General features: G+C 45.5%; 1 protein-coding gene across 2 annotated transcripts in view; it reads left to right on the forward strand.

The window, feature by feature from the left end:
- The window catches only part of BANP (BTG3 associated nuclear protein), a 112,711-nt gene extending 109,616 nt beyond the window's left edge, over window positions 1-3,095 (forward strand). For both annotated transcript variants that reach the window (XM_063312739.1, XM_063312740.1), the window contains exon 13: window positions 2,238-3,095. In XM_063312739.1, the coding sequence (XP_063168809.1) occupies window positions 2,238-2,309 (72 nt within the window). In that variant the 3' untranslated portion in view covers window positions 2,310-3,095. The remainder of the gene's footprint in view (window positions 1-2,237) is intronic.
- The last annotated feature ends 13,070 nt before the right edge of the window (window positions 3,096-16,165 follow it).

Below are 16,165 nucleotides of genomic sequence, written 5' to 3' on the forward strand. Positions count from 1 at the left end.
AGTGGCCATTCTGAATCCACGGCCCACCCTTTTTTATAAATAAGCACGTATGCCTCATGTAATAAAACGTGAGGAAGAAAACCCGTTAGAGGGGCTTTCATCATTTGTTCACTTCAGTCACCTCCTTTCCTGGTAGGTTCCCCCCACCCCACTTTCTAGAGATAAAAAGGAGGAGATTGAGGAAGCAACCTGAGCAGAATATTTAAAGCCAAAGTGCCAGCCTGAGTTGTTTAGAGCTGAACTCTTCCTGGCTTTGCTGGGCTGTAGGCAGACATGGGGCTTCAAGACGCTAAAGCTGAAATTGATGCTTCTTGGGGAACAGAGGTCCTGGGAGGGGGACGTGTTGGCGCAGGACGTTTTCTTTGCAGGATGCAAGGTAAGAGCATCTCCTTGACCTCAGGGTCACAATGAACAAAGGAGGTGTCATCTTAAACTGCACAGCATGAAGAACGGCGTACTGTTTCATTGGGATATCTTCCCTGCATCCATCCACCAGACTGAGAGGACAGTGTACTCAAGAATGTCTTCTTGAGGGACAGGACAGAGATAGTTGCCCTCCACTCCTCACCCAACCGCATTGCATTTTAAAGCTACCCTTGAGCAAATCATGATAAGTTATTCTTCAATCTTTTTATCAATGGTTGTGTTTGATTTGAGTAGCAACAGAAACGTATTTGGCAATAGTTCTGGCAGGAATATTAGAATGAAGAGCAGCAGCAGAGGGAAGATGGCACTTGGATATCTCAACTGTAGGACACTTCTGGAAGGGACGCTTCTTCCATCTGCTGTCTCACCATATCAGTGTTACGAAGCAAGGCCTCTTGGACTAGTTTCTTCCTTGGTGTTAACAAGTAATACAGAAGGAAAACAGGAGGTCTTTGGGCGGTACGTAACTCTCTCCTTATGGTCTCCTTTCCCCACCAAGCTGAAGTAAATTAGACAGAGGGACTGTCTGGCTAAAGCTATCCTAGAACTGTCTACCACCTGCTGGGCAACAGAGTGGCTGAATTTTCCTGTATAATGAATTAAGTTAAAATCTGCCTTGAATTAAGCTCAGTGCCTGTTGATTTCACAGACAACCCTATGTAGTTTGGAAGTGGTTTGCCATTATTTTCTTCCAATTTCCTAGTCTAGACTAGAGTGCTAGGTTTATTTGATGCTCCCACATCAAGTACCAACCGGGTCTGATCCTGCTTTGTTTTTTCTGAGCAGCTTGTTTGTTTGTTTGTTTCCAATTACATGTGTGCTGTTCTTTCTTGGGGCTCTGTGCAGCTAGGCACCACCGCCCAGAGATAGGTTATTAGCTTGTCAGCCTCCAGGTCCGACCACCAGTTCCTCTAGAAGACTGGCACAGGCTTTTTCATAACTTTGCCTAGAGGACTGTACACAAATGTGAGATGAAATAGTCTTATTTGGATTATCCTCCTTCCCCATGATCAGAATATACCAATTTATTAACATTCTACACAGAGCAGCAGATAAGGAAAAACAGGAGCAAGCTGGTGTCTACAACCTCAACTTGCCTCAGTTGACATAACAAGCAGGCAAGTCAATTATATTTTGAAGTTTCATTAATAAAAAAGCTGCAAGTTTTTTTATTTCCCTTTCTTTCTTTGCCCTCCGAGCAGATGGTGCTTGATGGAATCTAGGAAGAGTTTCTACTAATCTCAGCTGTAAGGCCAGGACTTAGTGGCCCCCTCTAGGAGGGTGTATGAGGGAAGACGGCATCTGTTTCTTTAGGATTCAGGGCCTGCAAGTCGGGGCTTGTCCCATCCACCACATCCTCACTTATCCCAGCTGTTCTGCAAAGGATTTAAAGCAAAGTTCTTGAGGAATGGCACTTGTAAACACAGATTTACAAAGAGTAGCCTATAACTCTTATAAATTGGTCCATTCCACTCTTCATTCTCTTTCTCGGCAGTAACTAAGAGGGAGATGTGTTGTTCAGGAGAGACAAAACACGGATCGTGAATAAAGGAAGTTGCTCAAGACTTCTATCACTAGTACATTTTTCAGTGTCTGGCCAGCCACAGTTGGGTGATGGAAAGCTGGACCAAAGAGGTTTTGGTTCAGTCCCAGCATGGAAATACTTGTCTTTAATGGCAGATGAGCTTTGTATTTGTTTAGAGTGCAGTTGCTTATTCGGGGTGGCAGCCAGAAGCCATTACCCCTGAACGGGCAGCCAGGCCTTGCTAATGGTAAACTGTGGTGTGTTTGTTTGTTTGTCTCTTGTGCAGAACACAGATGCACTTCACTCAGCGATCCAGCCAGAAATGCAAATAGACCATGGAGCCATTCAGATCCAGTAGGACAAGGTTTCGAGGAAACAGCCGCCACCCTCTCAGCTCCGGGCCCCCGGCCGGCAGCTCAAGATTCCAGTCGCAGAGCAATGTCGTAGCTTCTTCTCGGCCTGCAGGATGTTTTCCCGTACATCCCTTGTACATATGAGTGTGTTCTTGCTTCTCAGACCCGAGTGTATGGAAGCACATACAGATCTGACTGTTTGGACCAAGATGCGGAGCTTTGGATGAGGTGCTGTGGAATTGCCATTCTTTCACTCCATTGCAAGGCTCCCAGGATCGGTGGTTTAACGGAATGAGAAAAAACCAACCCTGCAGGAGGCAAAACCTGGCTAACTTTAATTAATCGAACTATTGCAAGTGATGTAACGCACCACCGTTTCTTCTCTTCTGTGACTCATCCCTGCAAATATCCATCAGCGTCTCCTCAGACACCTGGTTGTCTTGCAATACATACCTTATTACACAGAAAGAATCAAGAGTGCAAATATATTTTGCTGTTGAAAGAAGTTTTTTTTTAATTTGCTATGTTTATAATAAAAAAGAGAGAGACGTATTTAAAAAAGAAAATGGAATGGAGGCAGGGCCATTATCATAAATGTTAGCTTCTTTTTTGCTGCTGGTTTTCCTGTTTCAGTGTAATCATTAAAAAAAGGAGGAAAACCCCTCATACAAACAGAAACTTTGCCTCTCTTGGGGGGGGTATTCTTGCTTAACTACTTTTTTTAAAGGGGGGAAACTACTATCCACCACTGTAATTATGCATTTCTAAAGAAATAAATGTGTATTTATGAAGAGCGTTTTGAACATTCATCCTTGAGATATAACTTACATGGCTTATTTTTCTCGCCCACATTAGTTCATTTCGATGCTTCTTCAACAGGGATTGGAGTTTCTTTCTGTCCCTTTCTTTGCTCGTACCCCTCTCTGCAGGTGACATTCAGACAGCATGCGTGTATGTATTTTGAGAGAACCAGTGATGTGAGGGAGGACTGAGACGGGGGAGACCCTGGTTCAAGCTCACTCTGATCTAGGTTGGAGGAGAGCCATGTTAGTCTGCAGTAACCGAAAATCAGGAGTCTGGGAGCCCCTTTTCAGACTAATAAATTTGATCAAAAAGGTGGAAGCTTTCATGAACCACAGCTCACTTCATCCGAGCAGTCTAGCCGCTCCGTCCGCCCTTTTAATCAAATTTGTTAGTCTGAAAAGGGGCTCCCAGACCCCTCTTGATGGTCATCCTCCAAAACCCCCTGGCTGACTTTGGCCCAGTCTACCGTGCCAGGAGAAAAATGGGGAGGCTGCGTGCTGATTGAGCATGAGTCTGAAGGCTGCAGTAAATACCTTTTCTGTGTTCGGAGGTTTTATCCCTCTTTCCAATCCTGCCTTCTCCAAGCCTGCCTGGTTATTTGAAGCAGCATGTCATGGCTGGAGCATCAAATTGCTCTCACAAGCCTAAAGGCATCTGTGCAGTTTGGATATTGGGTATTGAAGCATAAGAACATAACCCGTGCCTGGCTGGATCGGAGCCCTGCCCCATCTAGTTCCATCTAGCAGGCCGTTCTCCCAGTGGCCACCCAGGGGGGCCCACTAGTCTCCCAGCAGATGGCCACCACCATCAGGGCTAATAGCGAATGATGCCCATTGACCTTGGATAGGGCTTCCGTTTCTGGATAATCGCTGGAAGGCAGCAAAGTGATCCAGGAAGCTAACTTTGCTTTCTTCTAAGGGCTATCCTGATTTTTTTGCCCTGCCAGATAGGGTAGCCCTAATTTAGAGCAATGGCCTCCTGGTGCTTTTTTTTCAGGGACAAGAAAATGGCAGTAGATACTGACCCTAATGTAAAGTCGGTTATTCTGGGAGAGGAGGGTTGTGCAAATAGAGAAAAACCTGGACCCCCAATTTTGGCTCCAAATAAATTCTTCCTTCTATAGTTCCCAAGGCACTTTGTTAAATGTGAGATTTGGGTTTGTTTTTTCTCTAAACAAGAATGACTCTGTGCAAAGATTATTCCTGGAAAATGATGCTTTGAAATGTGGGGGCATTTGTAATGTGCAAGGATGAGCAATCGGGCTTGATCACTGTAACCCAACCTCATTAGTTGGCAATGCTATTTTGATGGTGCAATTAATTAGCAGCATCCATTACACTAAGGTGTAACAGTGGCAACTTGGGAAGAAAACTTCACTGCCAGGCAAAACCCAATCAGGCATTTACAAGGTGGCCAGAAGTCCAGAATTAGCTCCCTTAATCTTGTAAAAACATCTCAGGAAGGTTTAGTATTGTCTTCTGCAGTATGAGCAATTTGGCTAGAAGAAAAATTTTCTTCTATTTGTACAAACACGTTGCGCTTAGCTGAAGATATATACGGGAAATTGCAATCAAGGAGAAAATTTATCTGACTGAAGAAAAACAAGTTCTGGGCTTGACGTTCTGTTGTGATAAATTTTTGTTTCCTACCGTTCTTGGTAATAAATTATAACTGATTTCAACGGAAAAGCCAGACTGAGCAAACCTGAAAGATGGATAGAAACTCTAATCTAGGAGAAGGAAGATTAAGAGCCTTGACTCGCCAGGTTTCCAGCTTCCTGCATGACCTTGGGCGTCATCGTTTACCCCAAGGACTCAAAAGCCTCTTCTTTAAAAAGGAAGTAAGGCATTCTGATTTCTCTGCCAAACAAAGCCAAATTAAGAACTGTTAACCATGTGAACTTTGCACGTATTGGTTGCGTGGAAAAACGATGGTGTGCCTGACCACCAAGAATACAAGCCTCTTAGTTCCCCAAAACATCACCTGGAGAAAACTTTTAAAAAGCAATCCTAGAATCTAGAAAACAGTTAAAAATTGGATGACCATCTTTAAGTAGCCTAATATCGCCCAAGATACGGAAAGCTACAGCAGAATATGATCATCTGGCATTCTTTCTGTCCTTCCAGAGCACTGTCTTTCTTAATCTGTAATGGATCATTCTAGCTCTTTTGAGAGGGAAGGAAATAAGTTTCTCAGTTTCTAGATTAAACTTCCCTCTCTTGCCTGAAACTGGTGCAGAAGCAACTAGCCTAAAAAAGGCTGGTTTGTGGTTCAGCTCTGGAAAACCTGCCATTGTCCTGGCACATTGTATAACCCAAGCAACCCTGTGACTTTCTAATGCTGTTTGTTTAGGCCTTGCATGTTGGGCTAAATCAGGCTTCGGGTTTGGCATCTGGTGTAAACCCAGCCAGCATGTTGTGCAGCTTTGGAAACCCGCTTATTTCCAGGTCAGGATTGGGCTCCGAGTAACCCCAAGCAATCTTAGGTTAGTTCTGGGTTGCTTCCCTTAATCCTCCCTGGGAGGAAAGTTTAAATACGGTGGGGTTTCCCCACCGTCTGCGCAGAGCCTGAAGCCTGTGAAATGGGTCCAGTCTGGGCCTTCCACCTCTTTGGCTCGCTAAGGATTATTGTGCTCAGCTGCAGGAGGCAGGTGGGGGAGGCCGGCCTTCTCCTCAGGCCGCTTGTGGTGGCCCTGATCTGCCAAAAGGTGGTGGCTAGGATGGTAAGTGGTTTAGCTGCAGGCTGGGGAGCAGAGGACTGGGCCAGGGGGTTGTGCAGACCCCAGCCGTGCTTCCTGAGTCTGCACGACCCAATGCCGGTCAGCCAACCCAGTTGCAGCCTGGCGAGTTGGGCGAACGCAGCCGGTTCCCTGGTGAGGGAGCCACTCAGGAGAGACCGGGGCTGCTTAAGCCATCATTCCAAACCAGGATTCTGGCTGGGCCACATCTGAAACGGCGGTTACCTGGGCAGTGAGCTCAGCTCACTCAGGAACGACCCAGACGTAAGGTGGGCGGTTTGGACGTCTTCCAGGTTGACACAGAGGAGGCAGTTATGGCCAGGCCCCTGTTCGTTTGTATTCCTAATGAATCATAACAACAAATCTGAGAGAAAATGCATGCATCTTTCCCACACGGGAGGGGTGTGCATCTCTGCTGCCGAATTGGAGAGTTTGCCCAAGTCCCGTTTTTGCTTCTCTGGGAAGCCTTTCAAAGCTCTTCCTACAACCCATTTGGCTGGTGCGGTTTTGGGTTGACGAGGAAGGGGTATCTCCATGGCTGTCTGACTCCACGTTGCTGGATGGAGCTGTAGGAAGTCACAGGCTGAAGCTCTGAAGTTGTGAAATGCAATCCTTCCTTTTTCTAAAGCAGTGTTTCTCAACCTTGGCAACTTCAAGCGGTGTGGACCTCATCTCCCAGAATTCCCCCAGCCAGCGATGCTGGCTGGGGAATTCTGGGAGATGAAGTCCACACCGCTTGAAGTTGCCAAGGTTGGGAAACACTGTTCTAAAGGCTGGTCTTTCAACCCAAACGCAGGAAAGCTGATTGTTTCTGCCTGTGACCAGCAAAATTAAGCCACATGGAGTCTCATCTGCCTATAAGTAGCACCAAGGTGGTTAATGGTAATATAAATAAATAAACACAAAGCAGTAAACCCAGCCCTTTTTTTTTTTATCCAGTGACTCTCCAAGCTGCATTTCAACCCCATTCCATACCACAAGCGATTTGGAAGGCAGATGAAAACTGGCTCCAAAGTGAGAAATCATTCCTCCTGATGCCAAGCTTAGTTAACAAGTTTTTTCTTAATTAGAAGTAAGGCAAGCATTTAAAACTGGTTGGCTTCAATTAAACTCCAAGAGGGGAAATGCTTTATTTTCATAGCTTTAGTGGAGAATAGAGAGAATTTAGGGAATATAGGTGGGGAAAGCAGCTGGCCTCTTCCAATTTTGCCTCTCAGCGGCTAGCTTGCAGATCATCTGTGTTTTCAGGCATTGGAGCAGTGTCATCAGCATACTGATTTTTTCCCCTCCAATTTTAAAACTATGCTCATTTTCCCCAGTATTTATTCTGTACGTAGGTTGAATACAAAAGGGATGGTATACAGCCTTATCTCCCTCCTTAGCCAGCCTGGAGCCAGTCTTTTTTGCCCTTTTCTGTCCATAGTGTGGCTTTTGTGTAAGGACAATGAGACATTCTGGGATTTCACAGCTTGGTATGGCTACTGGCATCAAAGTTCTTTCTATAATCCATGAAGCACATATATTGACTTCTTTTTGGTATTCTTTGGCTTCCTCAGTCATCCAGCAGGCATCAGCAATAATGTTTCTGGTGCTACCAGCTTACAATTTTGCAAAGGCTGTAGCAAAAGATGCTGCCAAAAAAAAAATGCAAAAGCTATAATCACCAAATATAGGAGGTGGTTTTGTTCCCATGACTGTTGCAAAAAAAAAAAAAAAAATTGCTGTGACCTAAAAGCAGTTTTTGAGATATTGGCTGGGGTTTACAGGTTTAACTAGGTCAAGAGCCAGAAGCTGAATTTGTATAAAATGCTAACCTTGCTTTTTTCTCTCTCTCTCTTATAATGTAACTTGAGAGCAAAGCCCATTCGGTTATGCTATGGTCCTATTTAGAGTATGAATGCAGAAGATGGGTTAATTCAGGAACCAAATTAAGTGTGTTGTGCTAATCCAACCATGGAGAAGCCAAGAGTCGCTATTTTCTCTTGGCGTGTGTTTGGAGAGCTGAATTCATACAGCAGAAATGTCTCAGTCTTTTCCCACAAGACTGCTCCTCCTCCTCCTCCTCCTCCTCCTCTTGGTCTCTAGGAATCTACAGAGGATGTTTCTTTCTGTTTGTTTCCAGCCAAAGGAGGGTTAAACATGTGCAAAGAGGAAGGGAATCCCTAGTTCGGAACTTGAGACCTTCCAGCTGAGAACGGGATGCAGACGTCACAACCCTCCTCGCTGCACTCAGCAACCATGTCAAAGGAAGTCTGCAGAACCAGCATCGAGAGCTCGAGCGCCACTGAGAATAGAGATATGTAATGCCATCACTTCCGACTCCGGTGAGTAGGAAAAAAAAAGAAAGAAAAGTGTCAGTCTCTGAAATAGTTTTGTGAAGAACGTGCAGCCCTCTTTTTGGAGCTGCCCACCCTCCAGAAATGGAGAGGAACCTTTCAAAGAGGAGACTGTGGTATCAGTGGCTCAAGAACAAGATGTTAGTCCCATTGCCATCTCTGCAGACGCTCTTGCCACCCGGTAAACCGATCCCTTCACACCTGCCAAGATTCAGAGAGAAAGCAAGCGCAATGCCATGCCCCTGACCTGTGAATATTCAGGCCATCTCTCCAAAAGGTTTAGCACTTGGTTTGGGGAATGCAGCTGCCACTCTGGTGGTAGGGGTTGAATGTCTTCCGCTGAGGATCTTTATAAACATCTGGCATCTCCTTGGAACATGAGATGATGGCAAGGCATTTCTTGCAGCCATGTTGGGGGAAGAAGATCAGGCTGGGCGTGGGTGTGAGGTGAAAAGAAGGGCCAGAGAAGGAGAAGATCTTGCCCTTCGTCAGCCTTTGTCCTGCCCTGTAGAATTAAAGGGGGCTGAAGGCTTTCCTCCCAATACACACACCTCCCAACACATCCACCAAGGGTTAGTTGGGGCTTCTCATGAGTGTATTGATGCCTTCACTTCTGCACAGATGAACCGTACATTTCAAGGGTCCTATTTAGCAGCTGTCTATCTGTGGTTCAGTTGCAGCATCCTTTAGAGCAAATCAGTTCTACAAGCTGTCAAATGTTGTCTCAGCTGATGGAGTGTAATTGCAGGGCACTTTTTTCAAACCAGAGGTGTGGAATTTGCTCTCTTCCACATTCAGCCAGGGCAGATGATACTTCTGTTATTTGGACAGCCCTTAAAATGGCAGACAGAAAGTGGGCAGGTAAAGCCTATTGAAGTGCCAGGAACGAGAAACAGGAACATGGGAGACTAAGCATAAAGTGGGGTGTTGTTGTTTTAAACCCCTCCTTCTGATCCGAGGAAGCAAAGGACATCTCAGGAAATGAATAGGCTTATGCAAATTTGTCTAAGGTATTTGGTTTTTCTTTGATCATTTTGGTAGTTAAAAGGATCAAGATCTTACAGGATCTAGTATGAGAAGCCTGTGAAAGTGAAGGCACTGGGGTCTTGGTGCCAATTCCTGAGATTCTCCTGCACTTGAGCTTTTTGAAGACGTTTGTTTTACTGCTATGGAAACAAGGTGCACCTTTAGATGCCGCTTTTGTCTGGTATGGCAAGATTCCCGTTTAATCCCTTTTCATCCCTCCCACAATATTTTTCCAGAGGGAAACACAGGTTTTCGCCCAAATTATGAGTGGCCACTTACTTGCCCCTCTCCTGATCTTACTGCACCAGCTTATGCCCGTTTCCCATAATTGTTTTATTTCAAGATGCAGCATCCCTCTCTGTGTGGTGCATGGTTTTGATTTCCTTTCCCTTTTCTCCATGTTGCTTTTGTTAAGTGCCTGTTTTCCATTACAAAGCTTTGAGACAGACTAATGGGACAGTCACATTTTCCAAGCCTAAATATCTCCCTCCCACAGCTTCCTTGAAACCATTCATTCCCGCAGAGGGTTTCAGAAAAAAAGGTGGCACTGAGGCAGGTAGATTGATGGTTGGTGTGGCATCGTTCAGTGTGGTCTCCTTTGGGAGGGCGGGGCAGGAAAGATTCAAGTGAGGCATCTGTTACAGTCATGGAGATGTGGGAGATTTCCAATTGATTTCAGAAACCCTTAATTTTATTTACAATGCTATGTTTGTGTTATTCTGAGTCCAGCTGGAGATGAGATGGAGCACAGAGGTATAGCAGATGCTTTCCCGAAGTTTAAAATCTTTCCCAACTGCAGCGATGGTACAGATGGGCCGTTAATCCTTAAGTCAACAAGCCAGAATGCCAAGTCAGTTTAAGCCAGTTGAACTCTACAGCTGAGCTTGCACATTGCACTGAGCCACACTAGCTATGGTTTGTGGAACTGTCTACAATGGCCAGATTCACACATAATGCCCACTGCACATAGGCTAGGGTTGGGCCCCCAAGACATGTATGAGACCCTTAAATCTTAAATCTTTGGGGAGCCTCCTCTGCTATAAATGATGAAAATCAATAACTTGATTGTCTACCATGCTGAAGTGGAAAATGGACAAAAACTAACATAGTTCTTAAGTATATATATCATATCCTCACCAGCCTCACGAAAAAGTAGAAAATCCCCACACGTGGCATCTTCTGCTTATTTGATATCATTGATATCACTATGATTCTCGGCTTCCTAAAAAATGTTCCACGTAACTTGTGGTCACCAGAATATTGCTGCCTCTGTCCATTTGTTGTGCTGCACTGTCAACCATGATTTACGAACTGCAGCGGCTGGATTGACATCATGCTAAGTCAAAATTAAACCATGTAAGGCTATGTGACGTCAGCCAACAAGCTTCAGCCTGAACTCCAGAGGAAAACTCCTTCAATTGCCAACCTTTCTATGTCATTGTCCAAGCTTTAATTTGCAAAGCTGGAACATGTGGGAACCTCAGCATCTTTTGCAGGGCTTATTCATGTGCTGCACTAGACAAACGTTAAGTGATCAAGCATTAGCAGAGGGCTCTGTAAGAACTGAGGCTTTCCCAATTATCCTGGTCCTCCTCCAAAAAGTTAATTTAGCTTTGTGTTTTTGTACGCGCTCTCCCTTGAAGCTTGTGTACATTTGAAGGGGGAGAAATGAATCTCTTTCATGGGTTAGTCATGGTGGAAATCCCATCAAATTGTATGATTTTTTAATGAATGGCATGGGGGCGGGGATCACATTAAAGAGTGTGCCTGGAGGAACCCTTGAAATATTTTTCAGGCCTCAGGGAACCCCTGCCCATTCAGGCTCAAAGATAGGCTGGAAGTTACAAAATCATTATTTTCGTTTCATGGGTAGGCCTGTATAGATGCATCAACGGTGTTCTTAAACTGAAAATAAATAATGAAATATACCTCTTTAACGTGAAGTTGCCTGAATTTGAAATAATTTTTTAAATAAATTGTGATCTCCTAGGAAACCCCTAGTGAGCTCTCGCAGTTCCCACGGAACCCTGGTTGAGAAGCCCTTGGTTAGATTACGACATTATGCAGCTGAGAAGCAGATCTTACCTGTAAATGCAGTTCTTGTCCTATCTTTGCAGGTTGAGAAAGTACCTTTCTCTAAAGGCAACTTCCTTCCTAAGATAAAGATATTAACAGGGAGTGAAGCTTTTAAGATAGTTGATCTCTTTGTCCCAAATCAAGGTTGCATCAAAAAGGGATCAGAAGAGGGCTGTTGACATAATTACTGCCTGTACGCAACTACAGGCCGTAAGCAGGGAACGTCTTGAAGTAGAGCTGCCAGCTTTGGTTTGCAAAAACTGTGATCCAGGAGAAGCCAAGCCAAAGGCAACAATTACATCCACCTAGTACTGATCTACCAAGTTGTACACCTACTGTATTATGGCCAGGCTGCTCTGCCAGCATGCAACCTCTTTTCTTCACTGCAACAGAGATGCGGAAGGCAGCAGTAACGAAAATAATCACGCGTAGTGCATCCAACCTGCAGTCTCTAGAATGCAGTGTGGGATAGTGGCTGGGCTTAGAGCAATCCTCTGGTGCTCCAGCACGCCTGAACTTGGATGCACAACCTTGCCAAGTGAAAACTGTGCCCCAAACATTTACTCACAGATTCTGGCTGCTTCCATACCTGGAAGCCACTTTTCTGGCTCTTCTGCAAGATGTTCTGGCAACTGGGCCATGCAATAGAGTTGCATGGTAAATTTGTTCATCCTAGGAATTCTGCTGAAACTGTATGTGTGTTTGTGTGTGTGTGTGTGTGTGTGTGTGTCTGCCCAGATTCACTGGTCATGCTCTGTTGACCCCCCTCTGGCACCTCTGTTGCTGTAACTGATTTTCTTCAACTGAACCCCTGGGCTAGTTCCTGGACAGCACACCCTAGAAAATGCGCTAAAGGTTGTTTTCTCCATCACAGCTAATTCACCTCCAGGCAAAAACCGAGGTGCTTTTGACTGGATATCATTTTTATTGAGGCTCACCAAACAAGCTGGAGTGAGCTGGCTTGGGTTTCTGCATCCTCTTGGGTTGGCCCCGTTCTTTGGCTTAGAGCGAAAGGCTTATAAAAGGGTCAGTGTAAACACTGCTGAGGAGGATTTAATTATGTGGGCTTGCCAGGATATTTACCTTTTCCCTCTCTACAATGCCAAACTCTCGATCAGCTTGGACACAAAATGTGGTGGAGAAGGACGGAAGCAAAACTCACGGCCCTCTTCTGTGCAGTTTGGTGTTGGAAGGCCTGGTACTCCTTTTTTTTTTAAACACCTTCTTCCTTCCTACAAATAAATGGATATGCGTTGATGCCTGCGCCTCCCTCTTCTTGCTTAAAAATTGGCCATGAGTTGCAGAGATAAATGAATCATGGCTTAGCCTTAAGCAGTTCTTCATTTTATCCATGTTTAGTTGAATGAGCCATAGTGGCCTGCTGTCTAACACTGGGGTCATGCATCACCTTAAGTGAGAACTGATGGTTTGATGGGCGACTTCAGCAACTTATTTGCCTTTCACATGTTATCCATTTCAGCCACCCAGTTTGGGAATAGTGCCACTGGTTTTGCTGGTGATCTACCTACCACAGATTGTTTGGAGATCTACCATATTTTTACAAAGGTATGTGCCAGCCACTACTGGCAGATGCCCTTAGAGCCCAAGACCAATCCGTAGATGATTAGGGGTCACCTAGAATGGAAAGAGTTGAGTTGGAGAACTCTGAACCTACGGGGCTTTCTGACTTCATTCCAAGCCCACTTGGATTTGGAAGAGTCTATGGATTGCTCTCCACAGTGATATTCACATACCAGGCAAGAAGCTAACATAATAAAGGGGCTTGGCCAACACTGTTGAGGAATGTCTCCTGCTGAACACCTTTGAGTACAATTGGAGGGGTAGTTTTCCACATCAAAGAGTGTGCCCTGTTCTCATCGGAGTGGGCCTGGGATGATGACAGTCCTTGTCAGGTAACACAACTAAGTCAGTATTCTGAATGCCTTGATGGGGGGTCATCCTGTCTGTTGTCGAAATGGTTACTTGCTTGTTCTCCTCTCTTGGGTTTTGCTGCAGACACCCATGAAGGAGGAAGCAGATGATGGCTAAAATTTAGCAGGGAATTGGGGCCTTTCTGAGGCTTTAAAGGAAGAGGACATCTCAATGTGCCGCTAATCAGAGTCAGATGTGGGCCATCTCCGAGCCATCTGCAGAAGAGGCAGCACTGATAACAATCAGCAGGACTGTTGAGGATCCCTGGAGTTGCTGCCTTGGCAAATGTCTCTTCCACCTGGTCTGATTAGTGGCTGTTGGGCAGTTCTCTGTGCTTCGGGCTCAGGGGCTGCATCCAGAAGTGAGTCAGGCTCAGTGGTTTTCATTGGGGCATGGAGGATCCTCTCCTCCTCATCAAGACAAGTATCCCAGCCTGGGCGCGGCAAGCGACGGCCGGGGTGTGCTTGATTGCAAATCTTGGTTTTGACAACATGGCTGGCAAGCGAAACTCCCAAGGCTTTTACATCAGCCTCCCTGTGCTCCGTCAAACCTGAGAGCCGAAAACGTGTTTATGTGCTCTCCTCCCCGAGCCTTCCCCTTGCAACTGTCTGGCCTCGGCACACGAGATCCCCACCTGCTGCCTTGCAGAGAGTGGCCAGCAGCTCTAGAAGGAACCAGATGGCGGTCCATGCCTTTCCTGCTTTCGACAGGTCCCCAAAGGAGAACGAATGAAACAAGCGTGTCAGGAACATGGGATGAGGGAACGCCACCTGTGCGATGGGTCTCCTGTGCAAAACAGAATCTCCTTTCGCAGGGCCTCAAGTTGCTTTGGCCTCTAGAAGGAAAGAACACTCGTGCTTACACACTCAAACAGAATGGTTCAGATGCACGCTGTGTGGATTATTTATTTATTTATTTATTTATATTCATACATATCTTGATGATCAGCTTGCAGGATTTGTGTTAAGCTGTATTTGGGGCAGGCAGAAGAATCTTGGAAGAGAGGCTGAGGGGTTTATCCTGCACTTCCCCATGGCTGCTCCTGGAAATAACAAATATCAGATTGAGGGACTCTTAAGGTAATCAGGTATATATTTGGTATCCCAAATTCTTAGGTTCAAGCCTGTGAAGATCGCTTAATATTCTTTGCAGACAGAGATTTGTTTCAGTGACATAAGTTGTATTCATATTAGTGGCTGCGTTTACATAGTGTGCAAAGCCTGGATAGTATTAACCTTGGTTGTTGTTGTTATTATTTTATGGTGTTGGGCAAACACAATCCTTTGGCTTAGTTGATGGTTCGGTTAATTCTGCAAGCTCAGAAAATGGGATTTATTTATTTATTTATTTTTCCAATTTCTATCACCACCCATCTCCCCCTGAAAAGGGGGACTCAATAAAGGGGTTTAGTGGTTGAGTTAACCCAGCATGGTAAACCATAATATTTATTTCAATTCATATTTTAACATGGTGTTTTGTAGCCCCATTAATTACTTGATTGAATGGAAAGTTGGAGTACCCATTGGATAAATAAACAAGCTATGATTTACCAACTAGAATGTCTACACAACCTGTAAAGCCAAGTTGAACCAACTCCATGTTACAACATAGTGCAACCTGTGTAAAGCTGCCTTATTGTTAGAGCCAAAGCTTTGTTCCATCTTTCTTGGTTGTCTCTACTTTCTGGTTGTATTTGCACAACAGCCAATGCAGGGGTAACTGCAGGGTATGGTAAAAAAAGTCAAGATGGCAGCCACAATGGTGCGATCGAAGCTCTGCCTGTTTGTTACGTGTGTGGTGGGTGTGAAGCACACAAGCAGGTAGAGCTTCCATCGCCCCATTGTGGCTAACCTCTTGACTTTTTTGACCATGTCCTGGGGACACCCTGATCAATCATGACCTTGCTCAGCCTGGCTAGCTTTCATGGCTTTTGTGTTGGGTGAACCCAGACCATATGATGCGGAGTATTCTGCAAGCCCAGGAAAGGCCTCAGTTCAAAGCAAGCGTGTGGCAGGATCCCAGCTCTGGCTCTGTTGCAGAAGCCCCTTAGTTGGACGTGTTGGGCCCTGAACATGGGTCATTCTACATGCCATGCTAGGGCTTGTCCACAGGTCAATAGCTCCACTCCCCAATATGCCCAGAAGGGTGGGGTGGGGGTTGTAAAACTGATCTCCTTTTAGGTATGTCTGTGTAAATCCTCCCTAGTTTTTTCTTCTCCTCTGAAAGCACACGATTCACACAGTCTCTCCTAAAAACAGTTGGCACTGATTGGGCCCTGGATGCCCACACCAGCATGGGCTTGTAAGCATCAGGCAGGCCGGTGATTTTTCTTTCTCATTTCCTTTTGGGACCCAGCTCTGGAAATGTGGGCACCTAAAAGCAGAGAGTTCTTTACATCCCCCTTGCCCCTTGGCTTACCCCTCAGAGGATGTGGGGTGCTGCAGAACTTTATCAGAGTTCCTCCCATGGGTGGTTGCAGCACGCCACGTTAGCCTAACCAACGGAGGCAAAACGTATTTGATCCCCGTGAGAGCAAAGCTAACTAGATGTCCATCATTTATTCCAAAGATGGATCTGGATACTTTTGCTGCTGTTCAGAATCCTCGGTGTGATTCTGACTGTTCCTGAGTCGCCCTATCGTTCGTTCTAAACTCAGCTCTCTCTTGCATTAATGAGTGCCTTGATTTCCACCCGGGCCCTGCAACAGCAGGTGCCCATGTGTTTGGCACCAGAGACTTCTCTGGCCCTCACAAGTTCCCCTCTCAGCTGCTCCCCTGGCCATATGGATTACAGCTCCTGACTTCCCAGTTGCAACCTCAGCTGGAAATATGTCTGTTCTTCCTTGGCGGGGACCGTAACATGTCTCTCTTCTTGGTGATCTATACGATTTCACTCCTTCTAGTGTGTGTTCTCTCTTTCTGTGGTGACAAACAGTGGGCACCATTAATTC

Source organism: Candoia aspera, chromosome 11 (assembly GCF_035149785.1).
Source record: "Candoia aspera isolate rCanAsp1 chromosome 11, rCanAsp1.hap2, whole genome shotgun sequence".
Taxonomy (NCBI): domain Eukaryota; kingdom Metazoa; phylum Chordata; class Lepidosauria; order Squamata; family Boidae; genus Candoia; species Candoia aspera.